Source organism: Monodelphis domestica, chromosome 2 (genome assembly GCF_027887165.1).
Source record: "Monodelphis domestica isolate mMonDom1 chromosome 2, mMonDom1.pri, whole genome shotgun sequence".
NCBI classification, from domain to species: Eukaryota; Metazoa; Chordata; class Mammalia; order Didelphimorphia; family Didelphidae; genus Monodelphis; species Monodelphis domestica.
Genome location: NC_077228.1, coordinates 513,771,322 through 513,784,609, shown reverse-complemented (window position 1 = coordinate 513,784,609; position 13,288 = coordinate 513,771,322). Strand labels below are relative to the sequence as shown.

Here is a 13,288-nt window from a genome sequence, read left to right as displayed (position 1 = left end):
CTGTTAGAAACATTGCTTTATGAAGTTTTAAAGTTATAACTTTTAACTGGTTGGTTTTCTTGCATTGTCTTTGTATGGACAGTTTTTTGTTGGTTTCATGTTTTGGAGTTACATGACTTGTCATAGTCTATGTTTTGGAAAATCATTTTAAGGCCAGTTGACAGGGTATTTCATGTTATAGTAATGGCAATATCAGAGAATGTCAAGAGAGCATACTCTCCCTCTAAGGGGTCCCAATGATTTATTTGATAGTATGTGGGTGTGTATCGTTCTTGAAAATTATAGTCAAGAGGAGTGTTTTTAATGCAGTTATCTCAATTACAGGTTTGTCCAGCATCCAAAGAACTTTGGCCTTATTGCTTCCTATTTGGAAAGAAAGGTAATACAAACTTCTCATTGAGATTTTATATGTAGAAGTAGTGGCAAAATTTTAACTGTTCTATACAACATTCCTTAGGAAAAGTTTTAATCGAAATGCTCATAACCAGGTTCTTTCCTTTACAATTCTTAAAACAGTATGTAAATACAAGTTTGATTATTATTAGTCTGCAGTAACCAGGCCTTTCTTCTACACTTTGTGGTGCCTAAGTAATGTTTATAGAGCAATATGGACTGTGTTGGTTGATATTAAACAATTGGGCTTTTATCCTCTATTGATAAAAATATGCATACACACTTTTAAGATTAATATGCATTATTTACACTTTGCATCCAGACAGTTAACAAAAAAAAATCAAATTTATTATTGTTTGCAATTTTTTTGTGGTGTTGATACATTGAAAATTAACAATAGAAATACCTCTAGAGGGTATTTGCTAGCCAATTCTGATAGGAGATTCATCATGGCTATACCACTCCAATATGACTTGCTTTTTTTTTTTTTTAAAAACAACATATTCTTTGAAAGTGGGATGCTCAACTGCATTTTTCCAGGCATGGAACATCTGTACCTATAATTGATTAAAGATAGTATAGTGAAATCCATTTTTAATGTCAAAACCTAGGGGTTCATTTTCTTTTTAATGAAAGTAAAATCTTTCAATCTATGAAATTAATTTTCATACATTTTTTTCAAGGCAGAAATGAGGACAGATGAATACCAATGTTGGTAACTGCAAAGTATTTTCAGTATCTTGTATAGTGAATTCTGACATTGTTCACTGATTTCAAAGTAGAAAATTATAAAATAAAAACATTGGATTCCAGTAAACTAGATCTTTTTTGAGTCATGACCATTTATATGTAATAAGTTGTATAATTATTAAAAAATTAAGTTTTTTGTTTTCCTTCCTTTACATTTGGTATTCATTATTGATTTTTAAGTTTATTTTCTTTATTGAGGCCAAACTGTGGCAAAAGGTATATTGGGGTCTCCTTATTTCTCTTGCTTCAATATAGTTTCTTGCTTTTTTAAATTGAGGGAAAAAAAATGGTTTTGGAAGTATAACTAGGCCCTCACTCTGCAAAATGATAATTTAATTACAAACTGTTTTGTGTCTGGCAACAATTAGCATATTCAAATGGGCTGGCTTTTGTAGTTAGCTCTTTAGTCTTCTGGGCCAGTGGGTTCTAACAAGTCGATGGTAATGTCTTACTTATTTGCTGGAGTTACAGGCCATTTGCCATCTCCATGGCACCTTTTTAGTCTTTAAGGCTTCTTAATGAAGAGAAAGGAGGCTGGAAATTTCTCTGCTTTTCCCTTTCCTCCTCCTAACAACATGGCTCTGTGAGGCCTCAGTTTCCTTTTTTTTTTTAATTGACCAAGTTTTGATCATTTGACAATCCTTAGAAGATAATATTCATTTCTATAAAATAGCAGCAACAACAATGAACCTCCAAATTCCAAACTTAATATAAATTGATTACAAGGGAAACGAGCTAATCTTACTATGACTTCATGCCCCCTTTGTTGATGATTTTTTTAGAAATTATACTGTGTATATTCTCTACTCTAGAGGAAATACTAAAATATATATGTTTTTCTTGGTCCTTTGCCAAAATAGTTGATAGGGTAGGAAAACATATTAGAGAGCATGGTACTGCTTGAGTTTTCATTCCTTCTCATAATTGTAAGATAATCAGAAACATTCCAACTGGCTGTAGGTTTTTTGGAACCAAACAGCTCAGTTTCAAATAAAAACTGTTTTGCAGAAATAACCACTAATCTGAAATAGCTCTGTATTTCTCTAAGAGAATGAACAATTGAACACATTAAGAGTTTCTTTTTGAAATATCACAGTTCTCTGTGATACCTATTATCATAGTTACCAAGATTGCTTTAGCAATAAATATATATATGTGTGTGTATATATATATATATATTCCATGATCTATTCAGAAAATTCTGTTGAAACTTTAATCAGTTGTATTTGGTATGGTCATATCCTTTTGATTTCGGAAAATCTGACATTTCCTTTCAGAGTGTGCCAGACTGTGTTTTATATTATTATTTGACCAAGAAAAATGAGAATTATAAAGCCCTAGTCAGAAGGAATTACGGGAAGCGCCGAGGAAGAAACCAGGTATGTGATATCAAAATGCTCAAGAAGATTGCTTTTACTTTGTGGAAATATGAAAACCGAATTTTATAGGAAATTTACATTGGACCTTAAGTTTCTATACTTAGTATGCGGCCCATTTTAATTAAATTTGGGTGTTAGCTTTAAATATTTTAAAGATTTTAGCACTCTAGCATTTTCCCATTTCAAGTACATTTTTGATTAGTTGGTATATGGAGAAAATGAGTTAATTTGCAATGAGTTTTTTTTTTTTTGTCTGAAGATTTGTGATTTGTCCTAAAAGGGATTATTGATAGTATTCTATCTATTGAGAAATTGGGGTTGAATGAGGGAGGAGGAGAAAGAACAATGCATGAAAATGAGTTTCCCCACTGGTCTTAGCCAGGTAAAGAGCCAATTCAGAAATTTTCAACAATGCCTGTTTTTATTGGGCTTCTTAATCAGTGTTAGGATTTTAGGAATTTTTCCTTCAGTAGTACTTTGACATCTTTTTTCACCTTGTGTTGGATTACTTATTTAAGGCATTTTTTGCAATGTTGTCTTAGAAATCATGTATAAAGTTTTCACAGGTGTCTGTGACAGTTGCCCTTTCTACACTTTCCTCAGTGATATAATGCATTCGTTTTTATATGTAATAATTTTTCACATAATATTTTGTGAAATTATAGCATCGAAATCATTTCCTTCCTTTGCTCTCCTAGGAGATGGTAAGCATTTTGATCTGGGTTATGCAAATGTTATCAAGCAAAACATTGTTGTAAGAGAATACTCAGGAAATCAAAACCTGAATTGTCCTAAATTATTTTATTGTTGAGTGTGTAGGTAAAATAACTTTCACAATTGATCATCATACAGTATTGCTGTTACTGTGTACAATGATCTCCTGGTTCTACTTATTTCACTCTACATATGTTCATCTAGGTTTTCAGCTTTTTCTCAAATCATCCTGTTTATTCATCATAGTATTCCATCACTATCATATACTACCCTTTGTTCAGCTTTCCCCCAGTCGATTGACATCCACTTAATTGCCAGTTCTTTTCCCCCACAAAAAGAGCTGGTCCAAATATATTTGTACAACTTAAGTCCTCTCCTCTTTTTTGATCTCTTTGGGATACAGATCTAGAAGTGGCATTACATGATCAGTGGGTTTGCACAATTTGATAGCCCTTTGGGCAGAGTTCCATATTGTCTTCTAGAATGGTTAGATCAGTTCACAACTTCAACAACAATACATTAGTGTGCCAATTTTGCTAAATACCCTCCAATATTTATCACTTTCCTTACGATAACATTGGCTGATCTCATAGGTGTGAAATGGTACTTCATAGTTGCTTTAATTTGCATTCCTCTAATCAAGAGTGATTTAGAGCTTTTTTTCATGATTATCGATAGTTTTGATTTCTTCATCTGAGAACTGCTTGTTCATGTCCTTTGGCCATTTGCCAATGGGGAATTACTTCTATTCTACTTAATTTTCTATAAATTTGAGAAATGAAACCTTTATTAGAGAAATTTACTGTAAAATTTTTTTCTAAGTCATTTCTCTCCCAATTTTGGTTTTGTTTATACAAAATCTTTTAAATTTAATATAATCAAAATTATACACTTTACATCTTGTAATGTTTTATATCTTTTGTTTGGTCATAATTTCTTCCCTTCTCCATAGATATGAAAGGAAAACTATTCTGTTTTCCCCTAATTTAGTTATAGTTTCACCTTTAATGTCTAAGTCATGTACCTATTTTGACCTTTCCTTCATATAGGTGTGTGATAATGATCTGTACCTTGTTTCTGCCATACTGTTTTACAGTTTTCTCAGTAGTTTTTATCAACTAGTGAGTTCTTATTCCATAAGCTGGGATCTTTACATTTATCAAACACTTGATCATTTGCTCCTGTGTATAATGTATCTAATCTATTCCATTGATCTACCATTCTCTTTCTTAGCCAGTGTTAGTTTGTTTTGATGATTACTGTTTTATAGTATAGTTTGATATTTGGTATTGCCAGGCTACCTTCCTTTACTTTTTTCCCCCATTAGCTCCCTTGATATTCTTGACCTTTTTCTAGTTTTATAAAATAATTTTTGGTAGTCTGATTGATGTGGCACCAAGTAAATTAATTTAGGTAAAATTATTATTTAATATTAGCTTCTATTTATCCCATTTGCAGATGGTACTTGCTGATGGTTTTAGATAGACAGTGCTTATTCTTTTAAGGAAATACCTTTTTATTCCTATGCTTTCTAGTATTTTTAATAGGAATTGGTGTTGTATTTTGTCAAAGACTTTTTCTGCATCTGTTGAGATACTCATGTGATTTGTTAGTTTCATTGTTGGTATGTTCGTTTATGCCAGTAGTTTTCTTAATATTAAACCAACCCTGATTTCCTTGCATAAATCCCACCTTGTCTTTGTGAGTGACCCTTGTGATACATTGCTGTAATCTCCTTGCTAGTGTGCTATTTAAAATTTTTGCATTTATATTCATTAAAAAAGGTAGGTGATTTTCTTCCTCTTTTTTTTTTGTCTTCCTGGCTTAGGTATCAGCACCATATCATAAAAAGAATTTGATAGGACTCCTTATTTGACTATTTTGCCATATAATTTATATAGTACTAGAAATAATTGTTCTTTTAAATATTTCATAGACTTCACTTGAGAATATGTCTGACTCTGGGTACTTTTTTCCTTAGGGAGTTCTTTGGTGGCTTGTTCAATTCTTTTTTTCTGAGATGGTATTATTTAAGTATTCTATTTCTTCTTTTGTTAACTTGGCAATTGATATTTTTGCAAATACTCATTCATTTCACTTAGATTGTCAGATTTATTGGCATATATATAAATGGACAAAATAGCTCCCAATAATTGCTTCAATTTCATCTTTTTTTGTTGTTAATCCACTCTTTTCATGTTTGATACTGGTCATATTATTTTCTTTTTTTAACAAATGAAATTAACCAATGTTCTTTTTTTATTGTTTTTATAAAACGAACTCTTATTTATTAGTTTATTTGTTCTCTTTCAGTTTTATTAATTTCTCCTTTGATTTTTAGAATTTCTAGTTTAGTCTTTAGTCACAGGTTTTAATTTGTCCTTTCTCTAGTTTATTTAGTTGCATTTCAGATTCATTGATCTGTTTATTTCTCTATTTTATTGATGTAGGTATTCAGAGATAGAAAATTGCCTTAAATTACTCCTTTGGCTGTATCACATGAATTTTGATATGTTGTTTCCTCATTATCATTCTCTTTAGTGAAATTATTGATTGTGTTTATAATTTGTTCCTTGACTCACCCCTTTTTTAGAATTATTTATTTTCTAATTTTTAATTTCTTTTTTTCATAGGCCCAATTGATTATAATTTTTATTGCCTTATTATCTGAAGAGAATTCATTTATCATCTCTATTTTTCTGCATTTGACTGAAGTTTTTATGTCCTAGTACATTGCCGGTTTTTATCTTTGTGCCATATACTGTTGTAAAGAAAGTATATTCCTTTCTATGCCATTTTAATTTTCTCCAGATGTTTTAAAATCTTAACTTTTCTAAAATTTCATTCATTTCCTTTCTTGTTTTTTTTTCTTAGATTTATCTAGTTCTGAGAGAGGAAGGATGTGGTCCCCCAATAGTAGAATTTTACTGTCTATTTCTTCTTGAAGCTCATTTAATTTCTCCTTTAAAAAGTTTAGAGGTTATCATTTGGTACGTAAATGTTTAGTATTGATGTTATTTCATTGTCTATGGTACCATTATCAAGACATGATTTCCTTCCTTATATCTTTTAATTAGATCTTGTTTTGTTCTTGCTTTATTTGACATCACAATCACAATTTGACATCACACAGGCCTAGAGACGGAAGGTCCTGGGTTCAAATCTGGCCTCAGACACTTCCCAGCTTTGTGACCCTGGGCAAGTCACTTGACCCCCATTGCCTAGCCCTGACCACTCTTCTGCTTTGGAACCAATACACAATATTGATTCCAAGAGTGACGGTAAGGGTTTAAAAAATCATAATAGTCACCCAAACACATTTATTGAATGTTCCCTCTGTGTCTGATGCTTTCCCCTGAAGAGCTATTCCTGCTTCTTTTACTGAGGCTGAAGCAAAATAGTTACTCCTCTTGCCCCTTACTTTAACTGTGAGTCTCAAATGTTTTTCTTGTAGGATTCTAGTTTTTAATCCACTCTTCTGTCTTTTTTCATTTTATAGGGGAGTTCATTCCATTCACAGTTATGATTCCCAACTGTATACCCCCCAATCTAATTTTCCCCATTTTATCCTACTCTTTCTCTCTCCTTTCACTCTGTCCCTCTTCACAAGTATTTAGTTTGTTTTTTTTTTTAACCCCTCAACCTCATCTCCTTATTCTTTGCAGCGTAAGTCATCTTGTCCTTCAGTATTAGTATTTTTCATGGCTCTTTAGTTGAGATAATTTACACTGTTTTGCTTCTCCCTTCCCTTTTCTCTCACTGCAATCATTTTTCACTGCCCCCCCCCCTTTTTTTGCATATCATGCTATTCTAATCAATGTACTCTGTCACCCTCTGTCTTTGTATACTCCTTCTAACTGCTCTGATAATGATGGGGATTTAAGAGCTACAAATATCATCTTTCCATGTGGTAATATAAACCTTACTAAATCCCTTAAATTTTCTCTTGTTTTCCTTTTTATGCTTCTTTTGAGTCTTGTATTTGAAAATACGATTTTCTATTTAAGTCTTGTCTTTTCTTTGGAAATGCTTGGAAATCATGTGTTTTAGTAAATTACCCATTTTTCTTTTGAAACAATCAAACCCATTTTTCTTTTCAAACAATCAAATTTGCTCAGAAGGTGAGTTTTTATTTTAAACTTTCCAGAATATCATATTTCAGGCCTTCTGATCATTTAATGTTGAAACCATTAAGTTTTATGTAATTCTGACTAGTTCCATGATTATTTGAATTGTTTTCTTTCTGACTGCTTGTAGTATATTTTCCTTGGCCTCGGAGCACTTGAATTTGGCCATAATATTCCTGGGAGTTATTGATTGTGGATTTTTTTTCAGTAGGTAATTGGTGGATTCTTTCTAGTTTATTTCTAGTTTATCCACTTATTCAAGAATAACACTGAAATTTTCTTTCATAATTTCTTGTAATGTGATATCTAAACTTTTTTTATTATGACTTTCAGGCAGTCCAATAATTCTTTTTTTTTTTAAACCCTTACCTTCTGTCTTGGAGTCAATATTATGTATTGGCTCCAAGGCAGAAGAGTGGTAAGGGCTAGGCAATGGGGGTCAAGTGACTTGCCCAGGGTCATACAGCTGGGAAGTGTCTGAGGCCAGATTTGAACCCAGGACCTCCCGTCTCTAGGCCTGACTCTCAATCCACTGAGCTACCCAGCTGCCCCCAGTCCAATAATTCTTAAATTGTCTCTCAGGTCTATATTCCAGGTCATTTATTTATTCAATGAGATATTTCATATTTTCTTTATTTTTTCTTTATTTTTTCTTTTTTTCTTTATTTTTCTTTTTTTTATTCTTCATTAAAAAATTTATTTATGTATTTATTTATTATAAAGAATATATTCTTTATTCTTTATTTTTTCATCCTTTTTATTTTGTTTTATTGTTTCTTGATGTCTCATGATGCCATTAGCTTCAATTTATCCAATTCCAAGAAATTGTTTTCTTCTATGAGCTTTTGAACCTTCTCTATTTGGCCAATTCTCCTTTTTAAAAACTTTTCTTTATTGGGTTTTTATGGCTTTTTCCCATTTGGCCAATTCTAATTTTTAAGTTGCTATTTTCTTCTTGGATCATTTTCATTTCTCTTCCCCCTTTTTCTTCTGCCTCTCTTATTTGATTTTTTAATTCCATTTTGAGGTCTTCTAGAGCTTAAGATGAGTTCACATTTTTCTTTGAAATTTTCCTTGGTACTTGACTTGGTACTTTATTGGTCTCACTATTCCCTTCTGAGCCTGTGCCTTGCTTTATTCTTTTTCTTCATAATTGTTTATGGTTAGGTGTTTTTATGTTTGGTGAAAGCATACATTCTTTACAATTATGTGTTTTAGAGAGTAGGAAGTCATTTCCTGGCTTAGATCTAAGGCAATCTGAAATTTAATAGCGAGAAATAGAATTTCTTCCTTTGTTTAACATACTGGTTCAATTTAGAATGAACCAAGTGTCTTTTCCAAAAAGAAGCCCCTACTCTTTGAGATTCATTGAGGATCACTGACCCAGCATTTCAGGAATCTGTGAGAACTAAGATAGCGACAAGCATTAGTGGAAAAAATGGTACTATTAGGGAAAAACTATATTCCTGGGAGCTGCTGGGTGGTTCAGTGGTTTGAGTCAGGTCCAGAGACAGTAGGTCCTGGGTTCTAAACGGGCCTTAGGCACTTCCTTGCTGTGTGATCCTAGGCAAGTAACTTTTCCCTCATTGCTTCATCTTTACCACTCTTCTGCCTTGGAACTAATACACAATATTGATTCTATGATGGAAAGTGCAGGTTAACAAAAACAAAAACAAAAAGCTGTATTCCCCAAATGGCAAACGATGATGGATCTTACTGTTATCATTGATCAAGAGGTAAGGAGACCAAAGTCTCCTGGGAAGGCACTTTATTGTATTGCTGAAGCTATAAGGATAGATGTTTAGCCCCAGAAGCCATAAATGAAGGCAGAACTCTGTGGAAAGTAATCCTTTACCACCACTGACCCTATATTGGAGAGAATGATTCACAAGTTAAGATTTTAAAACATTTGGAAGCAATGGAATTGCCGAACCGTTATGTGAAGTATTATTTTTAGTTGAAAACAATTATACATCAAAAAGTGAAATAACCTGCCAATGCCATTTGTTTTTACTAGTGGACTTTTCTTTTTTCTGAGTTTTGATTCATTTTATGTAAATTGAAACATTTAAAACAGGTGAGAGGTAAATACTTAACCTCCTCCCTTATCCTGAAGAATCTGGAAGCAGTCTTTCCCTTACTTAAAAAAAATTCATTCAACATGGAAGGTAAGGAATTTTTTTAAGTGTTAAAAAGGGAAATTCACTTTTCAGTTGTGATTGCCCTCCAAAATAGCAAAATGGAATTGCACATCTGTCTTGCCTGTCAGTGTTCTTGATTTCCTAGTAGAAGCATATAGTTCATTCCCTGCTTCTATACTAGCCAATCAAGCAGAATTCATTAGGGATTAACCTGAGTAGCCTTTGGAGGTTAGAAGCATGCATAGGAGATTGGTGACTTCTGTAGGCACAAGAATAGAAAGATGAGTTGCCTGAAATGAATACGTTGCTGAGTCAGACTTCCTTTCTTCTTGGAGCTCTGAGATGTCAGTGCAGTGCTGGGTTTTGGGTCCTTTTGAACCATTTTGCTTAAATGTGACCTTCCCCCTTGATGTATAGTAGGAGTTTTGATGAATGTGTAAATATGTTACTGACAGAGTCTCCTCTTGCTGAACTTTCATTTTTAACCTGCCATTGCCCTATGGAGCATTGTAAGTTATTCACTAAGTGAATCTTCCACCCTTTTTGTGTGGAGCCTCCTGCAACTCGACGAGAACATGAAGCCATTAGAATTGGGTGGTTTTGTCAGCTCATTTTTAAAATGGGCTGTATACAGCCACAAGCATTGGTAGGAGGACATAATTCTTCTCTATGTCTTGTGCATTTGCCTCAAACCATAGATGTGGCACAACTTATTTATACAATAGAAAAAGAATTCCAGTTAGAGAGCTATAACTACTATTGAGAACTCATGATGTGGAAACAAAATCATAATCAACATGCCATGTGGAGATTCTATTCTGATATATATTATCAGTGTCACAAGTGAAGATAGCTTCCCTGAAGAAATGGATTTCTTTTTAGGGCAGCCTCCTACCTAAAGTCTGTTAGTGGGTAGATTCAATTGCTTTGGCCTCTGACCATGACACTCTTTTCTGTGAGCCTGTACTACTTTTAAATTCCTTGTTTTGGGGTCAAAGAACTTTTTTCTCCAGAACAAGCCCTCATCCCATGGTTCTTATTTATCCCTTTCTCTTATTCTTCATAAGAGTTTGTTCTTTACTGTAAAATAAATATTCCTTTCAAATATGTCAGCAGTCGTGTTCTCCACAGTTTTCTCAAAGGATATCTCTTCAGTTTTAGATCAAAGTATCTGGGCTTTGTAAATTGTCACTAATGCATTACTATACTCAAGGAATGTTTGTAAGAGAGTCAAAAGTTCTCTTTTCTGTGCAAGTTTTTGTCTAGTTGACAGATTCTAATCCAAAAGTGACTAGTTAAAAGATGATTTTTGGCCATGACTGAGATCTTTGGAAATCCATTCTCAAAAGAGTCCTGTGGCATTTCCTACTGTTGAAATTATATCTTCTGGGGGATACAGACAATGCATTTTTTTTTAATAGAAAGTTTTTCCAGTGGTGGTGTAAGGGGAAATTTTAGGGTTGTGACTTAATCTAAATTTAATTGGTCGCCAGGGAATATCCCAAATAAAATATCCAAGTCAGCTTGGAAATTTATGGTGTTTTAATTAGAGGGAGGGAATTAAGGAGAAGAGAGAGGGAAAGGGTATAGGATTTCTCCCGCCTGGCTTGTGCCAGGGGGAGTTCAAAGACCTCCGCCACAAGGTCTTTTCAGAAGATTAGAGGCTCTCCTAAGAGGATAGTGTTTTGGAAGGTAAAGGAGAAAAGAATCAGCCTAAACTCTGAGAGAGCTCAAAGGAGATGCCTCACCTGAACTTGGTTAACTAAGCTTCCCCAGTAGTGTATCGAGGACTCACTGCCAAACCTGGACAATAGCTGCCACCACACCAAGATGCCAAGACATTCAGCACACTGCCACCTCTCCACGAAAAAAAGCCTGAGAGAGGAAGTGAAGCAAAATATATAGACAGTTTTTACATCACTTTCCTGTGTCTCACATATACCAATGGTAGCTTAAGCTTTACTTTAGGACAGCCCAGGGGTCTGTCAGTTGTTTCTGATTTGTCATTTTATAGCACATGTCTGTCATAGACCATCCTTTTCAATACTTAATCCTTAAGTAGGGGTGTAGACATTCCTGTTTTGTTAGACTAAGCAGGGTGGAGTAAATCTAAAGTTCACAGTGGTACCAATGGATGGTTACAGATGAATTAACATATGCTTTCCTGGGTTATTCTTAGCACTTTTTCATGTTATTCAAAATCTATTGGGAAATGAGTATTGTGCTTCAGTTAACTTTTGGAACAGAATCCTTTGGTGAGTCAGTACTGACTGCTAGTTTTTCTTTTGTGTTCATGAATAGTTGTTTCATCACCATTATTTATGCATAAATATAGATTGATCAACTGAGGAATATGGTACTAGAGAAATGAAAGTACTTTAATAACATTATAGGTAAAATATTTCCCAACTAGCCATAATTATTTTGTAGAAGTGTTGTTTATTATCTAGAGGGATGATTGATAGAAGCCAGAATCTTGTTTCCTTTCCCTTTATTACTTTTGACAAACATCTATTAATATTGACCATTGAATGTAATAGTTGTAGTCTCTCGGTAACCGAGGATGATGATTGTCTTTGTGTGCTTTCATCTGTGATGTAGATGAGTGTGCACAAAGACACTTGTGGGTGAAGGAGATTTAAGTGGAAAAGTTGATGCACAGAGACAGTCCCACTCTCTCGGCGTTGGAAGCCTGGGTCCAGTGGCATGAAAAATTGTTATGTCTGGAGACTTCCTCAGCTGCATTGGATGGCCGTGTTGTCTTTTGTGCTCCAACACGCCCTGAGCACTCCATGGTGCTTTGCTGCGTCGCCCTCTCAGCCGTTGAACCTTCTTATTGGTTTCTTCCACCTGTTCCGCCAAAGCAGTCTTCACGTGCTGGGTGAACAAAGCTCTAGTTCACCAGGGATTGATGACCCGATGGCTACCCTCACAAGGTTTGACCAGCCTGTCGAAGCCGTTGCCCGGGGTGTGGCCGCTGCTGCATGCTAGCAGCTACTGGGAGCCACAAGTGAGAGCTGGGTGTCAGGTAGGGGTCAGAGGCTGGAGAGCTGCCCTAGAAGGGCACGACAAGCCCTCCAGACCAGGGATACTACTCCTCCCTGAGCACCCTGTACACCCCATTGAATGTAATAGGGAGTTCCAAAAATTTTTGGATCGCATACACATGTACACATGCACCCATAGAGACATACTAATCGACGACAGACTGTTTCATCCCTCTACATGTGTGACATGGGCTGGTTAATTAAGGCTCTTGGACCACTTAAAAAAATTTATTTTTGTCTGTATAGTTAGGCTTACACCCTTTTGAGTGGTTATACATCTCTTCTTTAATGCTTTGTTGCAGTTTAGACCTTAATGAGTTGGTCAATAAGTTTTGAGTAAGTGCCACCTGTGTGCTAGGATTTAAGTAGCTATTTAAGTCATCTAGTCATCATGATATTATCAATAAAAAGGAGTATCTGCAACTCCTTACCATGAATGGGGAATTTTTCTTGAACTTGGATTGGAATGACTTCATCACAGTAGAAAACAACTTAGGAGTTCTTAGAAGAGGAACCTCTCTTATGCTTTTCCTCACTAAATAAACTTATCTATTTTCTATCTTTTAGGTAATCTTGAATAATTTTGATGTGTGAATGAGATATACCTTTTGGAAGGGAGATTTTAATGGTCATTTTTGCTCTATCTTCTTCTGTCTCTTTGAACTCTTAATAATAAACAGAGAAGCATTTTTTGTCCTACCCATCTTTCAGTCATGTGATAACAAAGATATCTGCTG

At 34.4% G+C, this 13,288-nt stretch overlaps 1 protein-coding gene across 21 annotated transcripts in view; it reads left to right on the top strand.

Moving 5' to 3' along the window:
* NCOR1 (nuclear receptor corepressor 1) overlaps positions 1-13,288 on the top strand; it is a 179,951-nt gene that overhangs the window by 80,143 nt on the left and 86,520 nt on the right. For all 21 annotated transcript variants that reach the window (XM_056819669.1, XM_056819665.1, XM_056819678.1 and 18 more), the window contains 2 exons: positions 325-379; positions 2,421-2,522. In XM_056819669.1, coding sequence (XP_056675647.1) covers positions 325-379; positions 2,421-2,522 — 157 coding nt within the window. The remainder of the gene's footprint in view (positions 1-324; positions 380-2,420; positions 2,523-13,288) is intronic.